We start from the raw sequence: 21,754 nt of genomic DNA on the forward strand, positions 1-21,754 counted from the left end.
CCCACCACCAGGTGTGATCCAGAATAATTCCCTCACTGTGAGTGGGAGCAGGGCCTACAGATATGATGGAACAGTTACTCCTGTTGTTATAGTTAAGTTACATCAAAGACTCCACCTTGGCAGACTTGAGAGTTTCTCCTACTGCCCTGAAGAGTGAAGATCAGTACTAAAAAGGGACCTTGAGCAGGTCCCATGGTAAGGGTGTTCCTAGGATGTGAGGGCAAGTCCCAGTGGACATTCAGAAAGAAAACAAAAGACAAAAACAAAACAAACAAAAAAAAAAAAAACAGGAACCCCAGTGAGACATCTCAGGAAAACAAATTCTGGCAACTCTGTATGAGCCTAGAAATGGATTCTTCCCTCAGTGCCTCCAGGTAAGAACGCAGACTGGCTGACACCTTGTGAGAACCCAGGCAGAGAACATTTCCCAGACTTCTGACAGAACATGAGCTGCAATATAGGGGTGTTGTTTGAAACCATTAAATTTGTGGTGATTCTTATGCAGCAATAGAAGACCAATAAAATCAAAAGCAAATTATGTATATTATAAAAATTCCACTGATAAGGAGCCAAGTTCAGAACTCATTTGCCTAATTTTATTCTGAAAATTAGTAACAGAACTAACATTGGTACCTTGGGTTCTCATTTATGTTGCAGTACTGTTCCAGTGGTACTAGAATGCTCCATCCTAATGAGTATTAGTGGTAGATTTTCTTTACCCTTTCAACCAGTAAGATGGATAATTGCAAGCATAATTTATGGGCTCAATGCTGATGAAAAAATGATGATTTTATTAATTCTCACATCAGAACTTTAGTATAATGAAAACATTAATCAAAATCATATTAAATTTTAAATTGATAATGTTTTAAAAGAATCTAGAATCAAATGCTAATCCTCATCACTCAACATACAATATTCTGAGTAGTCAAGATCAGGAAATGTGATAGGTAATTCAACCCACTTTTTGTATTGTTTCTTTAAGGAATTGTTTTTGAAACTCACTACAAAATTCCTTATTTTGAGACAAGGCAGATCTAAGCCTTTGTGAACCATCATTGTTCCCCAGGCCTGGAAAACAAAAGAGAAAAGGGAAGGAAAAATTAAATTTATATTCTTTTTAGCATTCCTCTTGGCCAAAGTAAAACTGAGTCCACGGCAATTTACTTACTTGACCACATTTGCAGATGATCTCTCCATTTGTTTGGTAGTCAGCAAACTTCTTTTGCAGTGTTTTGTTTTCTGTCACAACATAGAGTTCCCTAAAATCAAGGAAGAAGAGTCATCACTGGGCATTAGCAAAATACCAACATGTAGCCCATGGGTCCACACTGAACCCCAGGCTCAGCCAAAAGCCTGCATTATCCCACGCCTCATTCTTTCTCTCCCTCCGGCTTCTCAGGATGATTGTGGCAAATCTGGTTGGTGTCCCCTTTCTACACAAATCTCTCAAGGGTCATGTTTCCTTTTGTGGCTTCTTTCAAATCAATTAGTTATGTTTAACTTGACTTTAGTTGTCCAAAAATCTGAGAACAAATACAAATATCTGCAAATTATGTGCCTTGGATCAAAATGGCCATGGAATTTATATTTTTCCTTTTTAGTCCCAGTATAGATTACTTTAAAAATAGACATTTGAAATGGGAATATAATTGGAAGGGAGCAAAACAGGACAATTTCTGAAAAAAAGACCCTATTTTTCACCATTTTAGAAGAATATTTACAATATAGTATGCTTTTCCACTAGTAGAGAAACTTAAAACTGGGTCCTCCTGAACTCACTTGAATTCTGGTGTCATATTGACATGATGCATCTTCTCAATTACATAGATATCTTTCCCTGAGCAGGCTAACATATTACAGTTCTTGCAGAGAAAGGTTATTAATGATGGATTGTCCTTGCAATGCTTTGTAATACTTCTCTTGATTTTCATTTTCTTTTCCATTATACTTTGCATCTGCAATTCTGAAATCTGCATAGAGAAAAGAATAGTCAATTTTCCCCATAGTTTTATTGAAATAAGTTTCCTAGAATTCAGAGATCTTAGTTGTAAAAATATACATTAGGCTGTGTTCTACTAAAAAGAAATAATGAGGCAATGATCCCAGAAGAATGTCATCTATCACTCTCTCCTGTAGTCAGCCTAAGTCCAAATAAAACGTAATAACGGAGTAACAGTTATTGGGTCAATGTTAGGGAAAAATTTAAGCTCCTCAACTTGATCCTGATTTTATTTTAAGAAGCTTTCAGTTATGTCAGCTCTTCATATACAAGAAAAATAGATTTCCTCTCCTAGTTTACTAGTGGTTGCCTAGTGGTTGCCTGAGCACTGTGTTGAGAAGAATTCACAAACCAGAAAAAGGGAGACATTCTATTAGTAGCTGTGACTTGGTGTCACATACCACTTCACTGTCATTACTGCTCTGAGCTCATTCACCTGGAGTAATCTTAGGAAAGCAGGTCTCGTAGCCAACAAAGGCCTAGAAAGGCAATCTATTCTGGGATCCCCAAAGAGACCATATCTGCTATGGTTTAAATGTGGCTTATTATCTAAATTTATGTCAGTGTTTAATCACCAGTTCTCATGTTAAAGAGTATAAGAAGGTGAAATGGTCTGGTTATAGTGCTTAGAGATAGAACCTTTGGAGAGTGACCAGATTAGTTCATTAAGACAGAGTTCTTATTACTGAGTCCTGGAGGTTTTCATAAGGATAGGGAGAGAGATCACACAGATAAAGAGATACACATGCATTCCTACCATGATGTGGTACAGCTTGGGGGCCCTCACCGAAGCCTTCACCATGCTCTTTGGACCTTGTACTTCTAGAACCATGAATCTTTTCCTTATAAAGTAGTCTACCTCAGATATTTTGGTATAGTAATGAAAAGCTAACTAACACAAAATTTTATTTTAATGATTGGGAAAACTTGACCCATAAATTCCAGAGACTGTCCTAGAGTTTACCATAAAAAACTTGTCTTGAAACATCAGCTTTTACAAATATCTACTTGATTCTTTCTCTTTGGACATTAGATGTGAAGCAGTAACTTTCTAGTGGTATTATTTTGTGGAAAAAGTTCGACACTCTAAATGTTTGGTGTGCTCTATATCTAAAAGGGTTTTAAAATGTAAGTTTGTATAGAAACCTGGCCAGGAAACCTTGGACTTGGTTATAGTTTTGCACACCAATTTGAAAGCATCCCTTTCCTGAAACTCTATTTAGGGTACAGCCAATTCCAATGTTAAGAAACTAACATTCACACCCATATGCAAGGGTGTGAATTTTCTTCTAAATGGATTGTTTGCTATTATAGTAGTTACAGTCTTTAATTCAGTAATTTGAGGGATTTCCTGAAATATTATAAAAATACATTCTTCTTTCACTGTAGTCCTTCACACAATTCACGTAACTATGTTAGTAAACTGAGATGCAGTTAGATGACATATTCAATTTTTTTAATCATTCAGTTCTAGTTTCAGGGTCACTCCCTCTAAGAGGCCTTCCTTAAACACCCCATCTAAAGTAGCCATCTAGTAACTTGTTTTATACAATTCTGTCTAATTCTCTAGTAGTTATCTTTATATGGTGTATATGTTGCTTTTTCACTTGTACCTATGGTTTTTCTTCTCCAAACATCACCAGGGACACACTAGAATATAAGTTTCATTCTGCAGGAGTATGATCTGTGTTGTTTGTTACTGTGTTCTCTGCTCCTAGAACATTGCCTGCCTTACAGTGGGCATTTTATAGATGTTTCTAGAATTTAAAAATGTGCTTGTATAAACAGATTGGATCAAACCAAAATTACCAGATTTTGTTGAATGAGTGAGTTGCATTAGTTTTTCTATATCAAGGGTAGCCTGAATTTTTCTTATCAAAGTTTGCAGTTGGTTTTATTGGAATGAACAAAAGCTCCCTGAAAATTTCCTGCCCACCATAGATCTTGATTCTTTATATATAATTCTGGACTAAACACAACTCAGCAAATTGGAACTTGTAATTTAGCACAATTTTTGTCTGGAAAAGTAGCCACAGAGATATCAGTGGTAACCACATGCAGCCATTTCTAAATACAGACCAAATTCAGAGGTGAACAAAAACAATACCTTATGAGCATATGCCTCTGGTTTCATATTTTGAACACACTGTATAGCCTTGTACATCATTTTCTCCCGGAAATCATTAACTATCTCACGTTCAAGAACTCCCGAACTGCTGGGGGCAACCACAATGTAGGTGCTCTCGTCTGCTCTGGCTCTACCACGGGCCTGAGAACATGAAAAAAAGTCAAGCAAATGAAAGGCTATGCCTCACTACAAACTCTACTGGTTTTGGCCTGGAATGATATTCATTGCTCAGCCCCTTGCCTTCAAATGATCGCTCTATTCCTTGTTAAGTTAGTTATTATTAATTCCTTTTAGGTCAGCTCTTCAAAACTTAAAATGTGCTGCAATTCAGAAATTGGTGTTCTAGTGCAAAGATGGTGAGGCCCCCACAGTCATTTTGAAAGGCCTCTCAGCAAGGCAAGAGGGATGCATGAGAAAGGTCATCTCTGACTTGGCACCAGGACTGGTGAGGCTGCAGATCTATTCCTGGCATCCTACATTCCATTTTGATACATTTCCCAAGGACACATGCTCATTAGAAAGACAAATTTCTCTTATGCTTCTTAATAAAGTGATATTCAGGTACGTTTTGAGTAATAGAAATGTAGCCTCGCTCAGGAGCCCATCAACTATAATATAATCCTTAAGGAAAAACAAATACTCTAATAATTCCTAATTAGATGACTGCCTGGTTATCTTAGTCTTCTATGATTTGACTTTCATCCAAGGATGTTATTTACAGTATAATTAAAAATCCTTTAGTTCATGTTATGGGAAGCATATTAAACCTATTAATGAGCATAACTCCTATACTTGTTTACCAAAAGGTATTCATATCTAATGTAGGTAGATAAAAGCTAAAGTGAAATTTAAATGGAAACTGGGAAATCTTATTTATTTATTTATTTATTTATTACATTTCTTAATATGACCTTACTAAACAATTTATCATGAAAGATTTCAAACATATAGAAAAGTTGAAAGAACAAGGGAAGAAAATACAGAAACAGCAGGATTCCCTAAGGTTGGGAGAGTTAGTCTGCCAGACACTTGTGGGACAGTGTGGTTCAGATTCCTGGTCCCACTGGGGTCACAGACATCCTAGGAATAGAAGGCCTCTTGATTCTTACACATGGTCCTGTAAAGTCTCAGGTTACATAAATACCAACCTAAGAAGAGTTTTTGATTAAAAATACAATAGGTATCTAGTTGTCAAATGAATTAAACAGCAGTAATATAAATGGCAGTGCTGCTCAGTTCTTTGAGAATGCTCTTTTAGCAGAAAAGGAAATTTATTTTTAAAACTAAAGAAATTTTTTTTTTTTTTTTTTTTTTTTTTTTTTTTACTGTTTTACTAAGAGAAAGCAATCAGAACACAGAAGTAAAAATTAACACATTAGATAAAGACATCTGAATGTACCTGGACCATGGCTATTTCATTAGTGACAAGGCCATAACGGATAACGATGTTACATTCTTTGATATCCAGACCTTCCTCTGCCACTGTGGTAGCGATAAGCAGATTTATTTTTCCAGTGCGAAATTTACTAATGACTTCTTTTTGTTCATTCTGTGGAAACATTTTAATAAATTAAATTTCATGATGCTAAACACATTAAAATCTTCTAATTAAGAGAAGAAATAATAAATTGCAACTGGTCAGTGTAAATCAAAGGATTAGATCATACACGAATCTGCTGCCATCTGTTTTTGGCATTGAACAAAGACCTGATGGGGAGACAACATTTGATTTCCAATCTGGGATTACCACACAATAACAAAAATATTTCCCTCCTCCAGTCTGGAGGTGGGAAGATCATCATTTATGCCAAGGAAATAAATTGATGGATGATTTTGGGAGGAAGAAAGGAAGATGCTGTTGGCCGACAAGAGGATATGACAATGAGAAGCTAAAATGGGCTTTTACTTTCTTACATTCACTTCAGAATGTTTAATATTCAGAAAATTAGATGCAGAGATGTTTTTATAGATTGTTGAGTTTTGAGTCACAGGAAAAAAAAATGCACATTCTATACTTTATTTGGTCACCCTAAGAATCATTCAGGGAAGAAACACAGAATATTCCTGAAAGGACAAATAAGAAAGTGAAAACACTGGCTGCCTGGGGGACTGGAAAATAGTCTAAGATGAATTTTAGAGGCAACTTACCATAAGTGCATGTACAGGTATACTGAGAATTAGGGTAGCCTTATATCTTATTAATTTTAAGCAAGGTCAATATAGGATGTATTCAATGGGATAACAAAAATGGAAGAATATGTTATTAAAAACAGATTTACAAGTATTTTTAAGCAAAATGTATCTGGATTTTAAAAGTTAATATTAATATATTAAAATATGCCCTTTGGTCCTTTCATAGGAAGAATAGGTGAACTTGAACCTAGTCTGATGTAACTGGTGATGTTTTATTTTCATACCTGCCTTGATCAGCGCTCTTGGCCATTTGGTACAGATTCACACTATCTTCTGTTCCTATACATTAAACAAAAGTAAACCTCCCAGACCAACCATGTACTCTCTGATCCCTTTCATCTTAGGGGCAGTATAGGTTTTTATTTGACTCTTAATGGCTGGAGAATTCTCTAGAAAGGCCCTTCTTGCGTCTTTAAGGATTTCTCCCTCATGTTTTCACATCTGCTGATAAACTAACATGTCCTTGGTTTTTAACAGAAGTTGTCTGTGCCTCAATTCAAAGGAATAACTTTAATAATTAAATTTCAGACACAATATCAGTTCGTTAAATCAAGTAGATGCCATTTCCTCTTCTAAAGTACAAATCCACTCCAGTTTATCAGGGTGGGAAATGAGGAATGCAGGGAGTGAGGAAGGGGAGAGGGTTCAGATTTTGGCATGTAACCCCCAGATTTGAAGTGGATAAGAAGCAGAAGTAGTTTAAAAAGAGGCTTTTCATTTGTACCCCACCCCTTTTCAAACAGAAGCTGAGACCACTTATGACAAAAGTCTCAACATTAAACAAATAAGTATATAGAAAATAAAAGATAGAACTCAGAGCGAAAAAGTATAGATGTATCACTTATAAGATAAACACAGAGGCTGTGAGACTGAACTTCTGTTTTGCCTTCCAGTTACCTGGAAGCCAGGGAAAAAACAGTGTTATGGTTTCAATGTGAGTTGTTCCCAAAAAGTTCATGTGTGAGACAATGCAAGAAAGTTTAGAGATGAAATGATTGGGTTATGAAAGCCTTAATACAATCAGTGAATTAGTCCCCTGATAGGGGTTTAACTGGGTGGTAACTAAAGGAAGGTAGGGTGTGGCTGGAGGAGGCGATTCTTGGAAGTGTGCCTTTGGGGTATATATTTTGTCCTTGTAGAGGACGCTCTCTTTGTTTCCCTTTACCACACTCTTTTTTTTTCTTTCTTTGAATGCCAAGTGTCTGCTGTACTTTCTTTTATTATCATCATCATAGTCTTTGCATCAAGATACATAGCAATGATAGCAGGTTTCCTTTTAAAGCTTAGTATTAAATATTAAATATCTTTCCCCAGTTTAATTTTACATTACTCTGCCAAGAAAAAAAAATTAAAACTCAAGTTATTTGAAGCCTGGACACACTTCCATGATTAGCTGGGCTATGTAAAAGTTGGTGTCTTTATTCTTCCTGCTATGTAAGCAGAACTAGGTCCTAGAAAGATGGGACCAGGTTATAATTGTTTTTGAAAAGTGTGCTACAAAAATGGATGGCCTGTTATAAGCCAGGTTACAAAGTGAAGACGGGGGTAAGGGAGGGACATTTTCTTTCAGGGAAAAAAAAAAATTTTTTTTTCTGAAGAGTCTCAGTCCATAATTTTTTTTCTGAAAATGGTTGAAGGAAGGGGTAAAATCTCAAAATGAGTTTCCCAAAGTACTGTCTCTGTCAGGGACCAGTAGTTGTCTTGCTGAGGAGGGTGACTGCCGAGGAGAGGGATGACTATGTTGACCATCCCCACCCTCCCCAGCTAGGGGAATGGAAATTCTACCACACTCTTCCACCATGATATTCTATCTGACCTTCAGCCTAGAGGAATGGACCTGGCTATTTATCAACTGAGACCCCTGAAACCACGAGCCCCCAAATAAACTTTTCCTCCTCTAATTGTTCTTATCAGGTCTTTTCATCACAGCAGCAAAACAAAAAAAAAAAAAAAAAAAAAAAAACCAACTAAAAAAGAACATTAAGTAAATTGATTCTCATATTATGAAGAAACAAGATTGTTAACCCAAAGAAAACAGTGCTTTATCTGGTTTTAAATTTTAGAGACAACTTAACATAAGTGCATGTACAGAGTATATGGAGAGTTATGGTGGACAATTCCAAGAATTCTTTCTTCTAAAACAGATTTATTTGCTCCATTGGCCTGAATGATGATGGCCATAATAGAACTGAAGTATCTTCTTGTCCAGCAAGGGTCAGTATGACTTCAGTCTTCAGAAGAACATTTTATTTTAAAAAGAGATGGCTGTTGTACTCATACTTGAAATAAGTAAGGGTCTTTTTCTCCCCCAAGTTTTGTTTTGTTTTGCTTTGTTTTGTTTTTTAATGTGCACACAATAAGTAGTATAATGAAATGCAAATGAAATAAAACAAAAACCTTGAAAAGAAAACATTTCTCTACACTGTATTGTATCATTATTTTTTGCAAGAGAAACCCAACTTAATGATTCTTCCAAGTATGGGGGAAAAAAGGGACTCTTAAGACAATGCTTAGCTTATCAAATACCAGACTAGACTGCTGTTAAACCCAAACTTGATTCCAAGAAAAAGTGTTTCATTCTGTAAATCTATTTTAGGTGAGAGAGATGATGAAAAGCATTAAAAGCAATTTGAGACTGATAATAATGGCATGAGAAAAGAAGCCCAAAAGGGCTTTTGTACCTGTGTCATAGGCTTGAACTCACTGCTATGGCCAGCTCCAATCAGATGGTGGGCTTTCACTCCGACCTCAGCAAATTTTTCATTTTCAGTAATCCACTGTGAAAGGGCATACGCGCCCTGTCGTGTTTTTGTAAAAATTATTCCTCGTGCAGATTCCTCAGTCCTGGTATATTGTTCCAATATGGTGTTTCTTAATTTGGTCAGTTTTTCATTTTCATGTTCTGGGTTTTCAGCCAGTTTTTTCAACATTTTTTTGTTTTCTTTAAGAAATAATTATAATTACTTAATGTTAATTAACTTCATTTAGTCATTCCACAACATATATATATAGCAAAACACTAATTTGTACATCATGAATATCTGTTTTAATTATTAAGAATAAATAAATTTTAAAAACCACAATTACACTAGAGAATTTTATGTCTTGATACATTGAGATGTGACTTATCTTCCACTGATCTTATGCTATATCTAATAATCAGACTGGTCTGATTACTAAATTCATTGCAGTCATTTTGACAGTAAAACTGATGATCAAATGGTTGATTATTGTTACACAAGTAATCCTTAATCTGGTCACATCAGTAGGAGTGGACCTTCTTCTTTCAAAATGAATTTTTAAGAGGACCTTTGGGATTGCTTACAAGAAGCAGTGGTTCATGATAAAGAGGTAAACTCATGAGACCACACAAGACATGTTTCTTTGAATCTTACCAAAAAATAAAGTCATGAGAAATTTATCAGTGTCGTTCAGCTTCAAACGTTTCTTTAAGTCACCCTCATCTTCATCACCATCACAGTCATCGTCATCCACACTTGTGTCACTGTCGTGTTCTAGGACCGCAAGCTTCTTCTCTTTCTCATCATTATAGAAAGTTTCAAGGTGGTTATATGCATCGATCATCCGGATGGTGTCATTAATTTGCAGGGCTTCATTGTACTTTCTCAAATGTTCTGCACACACACGGTCTTTGCGATTTCCTTCTCTAGCAGCTGGGAAAGAATACATTGTGTAAGAGAAATAGCAAGCGAAACCCTATGACTGTGCTGCAGACTTGAATAAATTATGACTCCAAAATCAGCTTCACCTTCCTTTTGAAATGATCAAGGTAAGACTTTAAAGGTATCATGAGCTCTCAAAGGGGGAGGAAACATTTCCCAACTCCTTGATGAGCTGCTTTAAGCTCTGCATCAGCCAGAACATGTACCTGATCCATGTAGGAATGGCATGAAAAACTCGACCATGGAGCTCGCCATAGGAGACAGAGCTGTTAGTATTAATCTTCATACTTTAAATACACAATAAATGAAGGAGAAAACTGGATGAATTGGTACCTCTTTCCTCAGATAAGGGATTAGAACATGTTTATGCTTGTCCCATACAGAATACAGAAACCCAATTTAATATTCTATTTGCTTACAGTTTGCTTGTGAATATGTGCTATAATCATCTGAAATCTTGGAGTAAACATGTGATAAACTGTTAGTTCAAAACCCAAATTACCTTTTTTTTCCTGTTGAATGGCCCATTGCTCATAAGGCTGAGTTCCAAAATCTGACATTGGACTCATTTGGCAGTGATTTTGAATGCTTGTCATTATTTTTACAAGTTTCTCTTTAAATGGATCCTAAAAATAAATTATACACTTATTCTTACATATTTATGTTGTTATGGGGTACAGTTATCTTTGTTAAATTTGTTTACATGCTATAATAAATTTGAGAATCTTTGAATGTAACAGGATAATCTCTGATCACATCTTTGCATATTGCATTCATTTTTTTTGCTTCTATATTACTTCTATCATCAAGTCACACCCACACTAAAACCATATACCTCTACTGTAATTTCTAATTTAAAAGTTTTACAGAAGTAAAATTAATGGACATTATAAATCTTAAATATTAAAGGTAACTTTAAAAACACATATTGAATTAATGTCACAAGTATTTGGAAAGTCAACAAACTTAAGAAGCATTCTTCTTTGAAGAACTATTTTCAGTATTGTTTCTACCAAAATGAAAAGTTGAGTTTGAGAAAAGTCAGATATGCAAAAGTTTATGCTATATGAATCCATTGTATAAATTTCAATATCAGTCAAAACTCATCTTTGAGAAGAAATCAGGATAGTAGTTTCCTTGGGGCACTGTGATTGACAGGGTAAGGGAGGGAATTTTGAGACACTGGCCATGTTTTATCTCTTTATCTGAATTTTATTTGCATAATGTGTTCCATTTATGAAAATCCATCAATTAGTACACTTAGAATTTGTGCTTTTCTGTGCATGTGTTACACTTCAATGAAAAGCATATTGAAAAGTATATCAAAAAATTAGTAAGCTAAAAAAGAAAAAATTCTCTTCAAAAATATCCTGAGAACTTTTTAATGATTATGAGTAAGAACATGCATATAAAACAAGTAAAACTGAATGAATAACAAGTGAAAGTGAATGAAGTACATTTGAGCTCACACAGCTCAAACAGATAGTACTCTTTCAGAATTGAAAAAAATTATGGAGGCTGATCACTAACATCGGTTTAATACCTACTACATTTCAAGCACAGTATTATTTACTGAACATGTATTATTCCCTTTAATCCCAATATTCTTACGAGGTATATTTTCAATGGGATTAAGTGCATATAGCTAAAATGCAGCATGCTTTTCAATTTTATAATTGGTCATAATATCTAAATTGGCTCTCCATTCATTTTTATAATCAATAAAAATATTCATTAGAGAAATGCCATTAAAATAAATATTTCACTTCTTTAATATGACAGCATTTTACCAGAGAAAGTAAATATGCAGATATGCAAATTAGGTAAAATTTCCATTATCATTGCCAACTATAATTTAAGAGTAACAAAATGTTTCCATGCAATGTCAGAAAACTAATCCTGGAAGTCACCAAGAAAGTAAAAATCAGGATAAAGTTCACTGTTATAGTCCTTTAATTCTGAACACTGCTCCTTAGCCTCATGTCTGTTATTGGTGTCCCTCCAAGGTTCACATGTAGCCAATTACTGAGTTACTTTTCAAATAAACTAGAAAACTAAAAGAAGAATGGAAGAAACACTTAGCATCAGTGCTTTGCTGCCCAATACCAAGTTTTGAAAGCATAAAACTATAACTTGTCTGCAAAAATTTTTAAATATTATCCAGATGGTCAGTATAAAATAGCCTTTGCCATCTTTCAATTGAGTATGGCATTGCCAACCAAAGAGATACAAAATGTTAAGGACATACTTCTCTGGTGTCATCTGCAATTACAAACTTCTTACATGGCTCCTTTATTTGGACTTTGAGTTGCTCAAGGTTTTCTTTCACAGTTTTAATGGTAAATGCATCAAGATTGGCACATATCTGGAAAATAGATATTTTAAAATTCAAACAATTACTTTCCCCTTATAATTGATTCAGTATAGTTTTTGTGTAAGGAATATGTAGTATATAATTTCTGGCATAAATATGTAGAATAAAATATCATGTAAGTAGTAAAAATAAGCTTCTAAATCAAGTTGGTGAATAATTATTTCAAAAAACATATTTCTTCTCAACCCTTAAATTCCATTCTGCAACTAGAAAATTGGACATGGAAAGAGTACAGCAATTTACAGAGACTGACAGAGAATGGATATGAGATAATCATATTACACATCATCTTGACAATCATGGAACATATTACCAACCTCTCCACACAATGAAGACAGTGCAAAGCTGGAAGCAGCCTTATCTCTTGTGTCTGGATTAGACTGGAATTAGTTCCTAATCCCTGTGATAAATTTTATCTTGAAGCCAAAAATTGCACCTCGGAATGTTGTCTTCTCTAAAGATTTTTTACTGAATTTAACTGCAAAGGACTTAAAACACAAATGCAATTGCTTTGCTGCCAACATATTTCTTGGGCTACTCTGATTCATTTCACACTTGAGATCTTTAACACTTGACTGGTTTATATGGTATCACTATTCTGGGGCAGCTGACAATTTCATCTTTAATGAAAGATCCTCCTATCTCTATCTCCCATTTGAGTAGTTCAGATTCAAAGAAAGAAACATAACAGAAAAGACACAGGAAGCATGCGGTCTTGCCACTCATTGGGTAAGACATTTTAATGTGTGAAATCTATGAAATGCTCTATGTATATTTCCATATAGAGTAGGTCATTAAGTTGTAGATACTTGAGAAGAAGGCATTCTGTTTGTCTCAATCTCCCATCAATTATATTACTCTTTATAAGTGTTATGCTCTTCTGCATCACAGTTCTTTAAGGTTTATCACAGTTTTGTGGATTGTGTATTTACCATAGTTACAGCAAACAGATTTCATTTAACTGATGATCATGGAACTTGAATTCAACCTTACATAAAAAGCCTGAGGAACAGTTATTTGTTGTAGCCTTTCGATTATACATAAAGTTAATGACTTACTTTTAAAATGTGTTCTTCAGCCTTGGCTTGCTTTGTGGCCCCTCCAACACCAGGTGAAGCTGTTAGGCCCAATACCTGAGGCAGAGGAATGACTGGTTTGTTTTCTTTTTCTAGACGTTTGTTTCTCAACTTCTGTTTCAAATAACGCCTCATGATATTATTATAGACTGCTTCTTTGTTGGTGTGATGACATTCATCAATGATAATGAGGGAAAAGTCTTAGAAGAAAAATCAAATGGTCAATTTTGCAATACCCATAAGCTAGAAGAAGAGAAGTGCCCTGAAACTAGTGAACTGAGTAACCATGGGGATGTCTTTCTTGGGCAGGGAACTGGCACTGTTCTCTGTCAGATTTTAAGAGAAAGTTTAATCATACATTGCATCTGTGATACCTAAGTATGGGATACTATTCGTCTAGCTATAACTGTTGCCTACTATCCCTGGTTAACAAATGGGTTTCTGAAAGTTCATAGAGCTAAAATGTTAGGGAATGAAATTCACATTCTTTCTTTAATAAATATTTCATTTTGGGTTTGTAAATTTTATTTTTATTACTTCAACTGAAAAAATGCACTATTTGAAAAGAGATAATTTTGTTTTAACATTGTATTTAATTGTTATAATTATTTTTAGTCTTTCCCTGCCTTTCTCCTACCTTCTCAACCCATCCCAGAAAATAGGAAGGATTGTTTGTTCACTCTGCAGAGAAGGTCATGGTTCTAAAGGGATCCTTTAGCAATTAAAAAAATTAAAAAATGTTGTCAGAAGTAAACAGAGAATTCAGTGAATGCTTGATTTAATAATGATATTCTTATGCAGATAAAGTGATCTACAAAAACTTCTTTTTGTTTGTTTCTCCCAGTAAGTGAAGGGTTTTAGTGAACTCTTAAAACATGAAGGACAATGTAAATGAAGGTCAACTTCTTATCGACATTTTAAAAATCATTTGACTAATACAACCTCTGTTACTATCAGCATTATTACTAATTTTTCTTTTTCTAAAAACAAACACTTCAACCAACCTGACAAATTGACACCAGCATCTTCTCCACTTTCTGAATTTAAGAGGGAGTTTTCAAGGATTTGAGCTGTACTGATAATAACATCATAGGATTTGACAACTTCTGGAAATGATATTTTCAGTTGGGTATCACCACTTAACCCAATAACATGATACCATTTCTTCAAAAATGGTTTGAACTCTTTGAGGAAGAGCTGTTCAACTAACATTACCTTAAAAAATGAAAAGATAAAAACAAAAAGAGAGAAAACAAAGTCAAAGTAAATGGTATCAATCAAAGGCCTACTATGTGTGAAGCATTGAGATGTGTTTACATTATCAGTTAATTAGGCATAACAACCAATCCTTGTATTCATCTGTCAATGAACATTTACTGCATGCTTGTTAGGTGTAGACATCGTATCTGGCACATAAAGGTGTTTGGGATATGGTTGATGGCTTAGAGCAACTCAGTCTAGCTAAGTACATTTATCAAGACTTAAAAAAAATAACCATAATGCAATGTAATAATTCTCTTGGAGAAGGAAATACAAAATGACAGCAAAGACGAGGAAACAACTAGCTCCTCAAAGGAAGTGTTTAGAGGGAATTCAAATCTACTCAGCCATGGGTTAATAAGGATATCAGTTGAAACTAAGTTTGGATATGGAATATATTTTTAATTTGTACAGCAGAGCCAGGCTGTGCACACTAACAAGAGTATTTTAAATCTAGCATGACAGTTCATAAGATCCTTATAAGTTGTATGTAGAGGTGGTTTATCCTCAATGTTGGTTTGGGAATCAGGCTAAGAGCGACATGTCTGAAGGATTAGAAAGAGCAGGGAACTGAGAGTAAAGATGAAAGACATTGACTGGCAGCATGGGTAGGAAGTGAGGGAATGAACTACTGGCATAGTTTTGGTGACTGAACAAAAACCAAAGAACAAATACCCTTGACAAAAGAAGTGTGAAACTTTTTATCTTGTTCAGCTGATTCTTTGCAAGTTGCAGTGACTGCTGAAGTTGGCTGGGTAGACACTGCAATGCTTCCTAGTAGTAGTCACTGGGGGAGGGTCCTTTTCTAATAGGATTTATACAATGGAAGCCCAGGGTTACGTAGTATGGCAGATAGTTGCTGGGAAGAGTTTCAAGGGCAAGCCTCAACAAATATGCATTATTTTCCCCATAATATGATAACCTAATAATGCAAACAGTGGTTACCTTTCCACTAGTTTGCTGAATATCTGTTCTTCTTTTTACTTGAGGTAAGCCCCACTTATGTATTAAATGAAGTATGGGTGATCTCCCTAGTGGAGAATGGCAGAACGCAAAAAACACGACTTTGCATTATTATTTATTATTATTTAGTAGAAATGATAGAGGCTTCTAAGAGTAAATGTCTAGGGAGGGGAAAAGGGAAGAGGTAAAATGGAATCCATGAATTCCAAGGAAGTAGACTTGAAATCAATAATCAAGGTTGGTGAGTGGAAAACATTACCACAAGGTAGACAGGGTAATGAGAGGAACTGTCATTCAGTGTTGTTTTCAAAATAAGTTCTCTCTGGTTTACCTGCCACAAAATCACTTAAGAGGTTTGAAAAATGCAGAATCTTGAGCCCCATTCAAGAACTGCTGCATCTAGGGACCACCTAAGGGCAGAGCCCTGAATTCTTCACTTTAATGAAGCTCCCATGTGATATTTAAGACTTCAAAATGTGAGTGCCACAGCTCTTCTGTCTCTTCCACAAAACCATCACTGATTCATTTTTCTAAAAGTATTATTTCTACTGTGCAAGACAGGAGGAATAATCGGAGAAGGGAGTCACAAAGATTCTGAAGAAGAGAACAGAAAATTAATGTGGTGGAAAGAGAAAGCATGTGCCAGAAGGAAAACATCCCTGAAAAAGAGTCATTCCAGTGCTTGATTTGTGTGACCTGGTCAAGGTCGAATCATCTCAGGTGTGTCCACTCCTCCTTAACGAAATGAGATGACATGGACCTGTCATAGGGTTGTGAAAATTAAATGAATTAGAAGCCACCATGTTTCCAGTACTCAGAAAACTTCCCCAATACACCACTTTGCCTTTCATTCTAGTGGAAGAGGAAGGCGGAAAGAGAACAGTTGACATTAGAGGATAAGGGTTCAGGTTTCTTCTAAGCTGCTTATTGACTGGATGATCCCTGGAAGGCCAATTAAAGCTGGAACCTCAGTTTTCTGATGGAAAAAAATTGGATAATCATGACTATCTCATAGGGTAACTGTGCTTAATGAGCTAATGTACAAGAGAGTGCTTTATAAAGTCCATAAAATATTAATTATCATATTATCAACATACATCTCTCATCTCCTTTTTAAACCATAGATTCTTTGAGAATAGAATCTGCTTTTGATGTGTTTTTAAATACACTCATGCTGAATGGCATAATTAAGAATCTCTGGACCATGGAGTGACATAGCAACTTCTACCCATAAAAGATGAATTAAAACCTTCTAAGGAAGCAGCATTCTCTTATCTACAAAACAAAAATGTTGTCACAGGAGATAGCAGGTGTTGGAAGTCCTGATACTCACTCTGGGTGGCACTGACTTCCTACTGAAGGACACAGAGAAAGCCAGATGCAAGTCTGACATGGCTAATTGGGAGGTGTGTGGTCCTCTTGGAGCCTTTTCCTGAGATGTGACAGAGTGCCTGCCAAGACTAATCAAACCCAACTGCTACCCACTTCTGCTGAATCATATGGGGCTACATTATAGCATCTGAAGGAACCTGGGATTTATCTCTCATGATGTTGAAACCCTAGATAGGAAATGGAAAGTCTGGGAGCACAGGTGGTGTTTTCATTTCTCCCTGCATTTGAAGGCTATAACTTTGAAAAGGATGGAGGAAGGGAGATAAAAGTAAATGGTATTAGGAAACATGATTTCTCTTTTCTAGATCAAAGGTTACAATAACTTCCTGTTAGGCTTAAATACAGAATGCAGGTTAAGTTACTGGACCAGAGATTTCTTGACTCAACCAAAATAATTAATGCTGAAATTACTCTAAAATTTAAAAAAATGGGATAGTAAATTATGCAATTATGACATAGATGGGAAACTAGTGGAGGGATTTCTAGTATTTCTAGTATTTCTGGGGAGAAAAACAACAGGGAAGCTCAGGGACTCAAGTTAAGTCCTCAAATGTTCACAAGACAGTGCAGTGAATATGAAGAGTGAGAATGAATTAACATTTAAACATGGCTATAAAGGTACACACTCATAAAAATCACCTAGATCTGATGAGATGAAAGTTTCCTAACTAGAATCAAGCACCAAGACAAGGAAATTTCATAGAAAGGAAAGTGCATTAGACATGTACAACATCATGAGACCTGAAATGATCAGGCAACATCAGTGATATGAAGAGAGAAGCACAAGTATTTGCATTTAGGTTAAAAACTTAACTGCACAAAAATTAACTCTAGCTTAACAGATTTTCCGAAGAAAAGGAATGGGTTCTGAGTTCACAGCAAGGTGCAGGTGAGTCTGTACATGTCAAAGCAAATCCAGTCACAGGCTAGGTATCGTATCACATCTCTCCTGAACTCTGCAATGCTAAGACCATAGCTATAGTATTTTGTCCAGCTCTGGACACTGTGATTTAAGAGGATTCTAGATAAAGTTCTGGAAGAATATGAGAACTAAGAATGATGAAAGGCCTGGAAACCATGTTATACCAACAATTAAAAGAACTGTGGACATTTATTCCAGGGGACAAAAAGAAAAGTCCTTTCATGAAGGACTGTTATAAGGCATGAGAATTATGATTTACTCTTCAGAATCAAAGAGGAAAGAACTGCAACCAATGAATTTGGGTTCCAGAGAAGCAAATCTGGACTTTCTAACAGTGTCAGTGTGTCAAAGAATGGCCAGGGCTGTCTTGTAGATGGGAGATCTTGATATACGAAGTTATTCAGTGGAAATGAGAGAATGACTCCACAAAGGAAGAAAGCTGCCTCTTAAAGGCCCCTTGGAGCTCTCCTGCTCTGTGCCCCTGTGGCCACATAAAGGAAATACAGAACTAAACCAATGAAAAATGGCTCCTAGGTTTTGAGGCTGTACGGTTTAGAGTAGGTGATATAACTAACAAAGAGACAGATAAATAGGGAAGGAGAGCCCTCTGAGAGGTTAGATGGTAAGGCTGAGTTTTAAAAACAGCAGAATAGCTAAATCATATTTTTTTAAAAAAAATCAGTTTAAGTAGCTTTAAATTCTGTTAACTTTGTTCTTTCTCTGGATCTGGTACTTAACCTGTTCTCTGGTTAAAGTGTTTGATTTCATTAGCTACAAAGATTTCAGAACACGGTGATTATTATTTTGTCAATTTTATAGATGAGGCAACTGTAAAAAAAAGTTGTCTACTAATTTGTCTGAGATCACACTGCTGGTAGGCAGAAAAAGGATTCAAACTTATTCTAAAAAGCAATACCTTTACAAAGGGAATATATTAAAGGCTATGGACAAATAAATTCTAATGTATCATCATTACCAGCAAATAAATAAATAAATAAGTTCTAATAGTGTAAAAATGTAAAGGAAGATATAAAAGTGTAAAGGAGTGTTCTTTACACATACCAGATACATACAAAATGCATTTGGAACAACATGATGGAAATTACTCAAATCATGGATGCAATCACTCAATCACATTCATTACCTTTTTTAGCACTGAAAAACAAGTTGTAACAAAAAGTTTGGGCATAAAGAAATCTAAAAAATATAGGAAATTTTATAGTCTACTGGTGAATTTTTTGTCAAAAAATACATAAGAATGGGAAATAGTCTATTCCTGGTCATAAAGCGCATACTCAATTTTATTCCCCAAAATGGTAAAAATTAATATCCCCAACCCTGCAAATATATAAATTAATAAATTCTCATTTGTTTGAGTAAGGCTTAATCACCTTGATTTTGTTTCACAATGTAGAAAACATATATCTGTTTATTAAGATGACCTTCACATAACCCAATATTAATTATTAAAGGAAAATAGTTACTTATACTTATTGCATTAATATATTATACATATATGTAATATGTGTATATATATATTCTTTGCTTATTGTTTACCTGCTTAAGTAGATATACATAAACCAACATTCACTTAATTTCTCTTTATCTTCAAATCACATTATATATATTCTAGATAAAGAGGACATTTCATCATCAACTAAGGGTCAGATCTTAAAGAGACTCTAAAAGACACTATTTGATCCTAGATTCCAGGGATATGTTGAGGTCATTTATGTTCACTTGCAATGAGAAACTAAATCAATATCAGTTGACCTTAAAATACATCTTATAAATATTATCTTTAAGCCTAAGTTATAGCTATTTGATTTAATGATCTGGTTTTATAGAGAAATCCAATTTTAAGCTTTGTCACTTAGTAGAAAGACATATAAAAACAGAGATTAAAAGTAAAATAAGTGGTTTATTTTGTCTTTACATCCAATTAAACTAATCTGTGTGATACATTGCTACAAATGTTATTATATAAAGACTTGAGAATAGTAAAATGAAAAATGAACAAATGATGCCATATTATGTGTTGTCTGAATACCTTATTGACAAGAACTATAACTTTTCCAGGCTCAGATGCTTGTTTCTTCTTGTCCAAGTGATCTCTGGCAATGTAAACCGCCACTCTGGTTTTCCCACTCCCTGTGGGAAGGCATATGATGATATTCTTCCCTTCCAAGGCTGGTTGGGCAACTTCCATTTGGTAAGGCCTGAGCTGCAGTTCTGGCTCAGGGGATGCTCTTTCTGTGACCTCCTCTTCATCTAAAGAAAGTTGAAAAGAGGAAAAATAAGAGAAGAGGCAATAAAATAACCAATGCTATGAGGCCTGAAATTGAATATAGACCTCTTGTGGCCTTAAATTCCTTCTCTGTATCCAAACCATCTATTTTCTAGTTTCTGTGCCAATCAATGTCAGGTGTCCACTTAAATTTGCAGAAACCTGGTGCTCTTTCATGGAAGTGACCCAAGGAGTTGGGATACAGGAATGAATTAAGAGCATGGGAGCCTGGGAAACTAGTAACATGGGGGAGAGTTTTAAAAGAGTGAGCAAAGCCAAGAACAATTTATAGAAAGGATTGTGGTGCATGATTGGCAGTTATGGTTGTTAGTGCATCAGAATTCCCATTTCTTCATTTAGCCAATATTGTCTTGTTTTTCTGAGTTCTTCTACATGCAAAATCAAGAGAAATTGAGAAAGCAGGATTCATTAGTCCCCCTTGTTCTGCAGTTGCCCTTATTTTTTATTGCAGAGAATGTATTACAGCTGATACTGCATTCCTTCATTTGTTAAAATTTTTTCTGACATCTAAGTAACAGAAAGCATATATATGCAATTGTCCCTTGGTATCTGTGGGGAATTAGTTTCAGGAACCCCTGCAGATAGCAAAATCTGCAGGTGTTCAAGTTCCTTAGAAAATTGCATAGCATTTGCATATTACCAGCATACCTGTATCTTTACTTCAGATCATCTTTAGATTACTTATAATACCTAATACAATGAAAACATCATGTCAATAGTTGTTATTTTGTATTATTTAAGAAACAATGACAAGGAAAAATTTGCAAATGTTCAATACAAACAATTATTTTAAAGAGCATTTTTGATCTGCAGTTGGTTGAGTCTGTAACTGTGTAATATGAAGGGCAGGGTGTATATGTTTGTGTATGTGTGAACACGTGTGTGTGTGTGTGTGTGTGTGTGTGTGTGTTTCAAATTCTCTCCCATTTGAGGAAATTAAGTTGTGCAGAAGCAATATATAGGAAATAGGAGAAAACTTCTCCCTTGCTAGCCTTTAATTTGTAGGTTTTTACTGAAAGGTAAAAACTAATTTTGTTAATTTAAACTAAATTGTGATTAATTTTGTCATTTAGTTTCAAATTGTGATCTTTATTGCATCTTTATTTGTGTATCTCCACACATTCATACTTATCCTGAAACCCAAAGCACAATCTATTACAAATATTTCAAATTGACATAGAATTTTTTAAATTGAAAATACTGGTAAAGTAAGTGCATTAATTTTAGGAATGTTAGAATGAGATTAATTTTAGGAATGTTAGAATGAGATTATTATAACATACATTGGTCTAGATATATTTTATTTAGAAGTGACCATTTTTATCTATATTAGCCAAATAAAAGCTTTAAAAATGTACAGTTCACAACATGGAATGCAGTAATATAAATGTTAGACCAATTTAAAAGTCTATCTTATATTTTATATAATCACAAGAAAAAATGAAATGACAGC

At 35.0% G+C, this 21,754-nt stretch overlaps 1 protein-coding gene across 2 annotated transcripts in view; it reads right to left on the reverse strand.

Annotated features, from left to right (window-relative positions):
• Positions 1-544: 544 nt before the first annotated feature.
• The window catches only part of Ifih1 (interferon induced with helicase C domain 1), a 53,507-nt gene continuing 32,297 nt past the window's right edge, over positions 545-21,754 (reverse strand). The window contains exons 6-17 of one of the 2 annotated variants that reach the window (XM_047545430.1): positions 20,044-20,264; positions 14,461-14,671; positions 13,439-13,656; positions 12,255-12,371; positions 10,509-10,632; positions 9,719-9,997; positions 9,005-9,264; positions 5,530-5,679; positions 4,110-4,271; positions 1,783-1,973; positions 1,172-1,262; positions 546-1,071 (exon numbers count right to left, since the gene is read on the reverse strand). In XM_047545430.1, the coding sequence (XP_047401386.1) occupies positions 892-1,071; positions 1,172-1,262; positions 1,783-1,973; positions 4,110-4,271; positions 5,530-5,679; positions 9,005-9,264; positions 9,719-9,997; positions 10,509-10,632; positions 12,255-12,371; positions 13,439-13,656; positions 14,461-14,671; positions 20,044-20,264 (2,204 nt within the window). In that variant the 3' untranslated portion in view covers positions 546-891. Of the gene's footprint in view, positions 1,072-1,171; positions 1,263-1,782; positions 1,974-4,109; positions 4,272-5,529; positions 5,680-9,004; positions 9,265-9,718; positions 9,998-10,508; positions 10,633-12,254; positions 12,372-13,438; positions 13,657-14,460; positions 14,672-20,043; positions 20,265-21,754 lie in introns of both variants that reach the window. The other variant, XM_047545431.1, reaches the window with a different exon arrangement.

This window comes from Sciurus carolinensis, chromosome 3 (genome assembly GCF_902686445.1).
Source record: "Sciurus carolinensis chromosome 3, mSciCar1.2, whole genome shotgun sequence".
In the NCBI taxonomy this organism is placed as follows: Eukaryota; Metazoa; Chordata; class Mammalia; order Rodentia; family Sciuridae; genus Sciurus; species Sciurus carolinensis.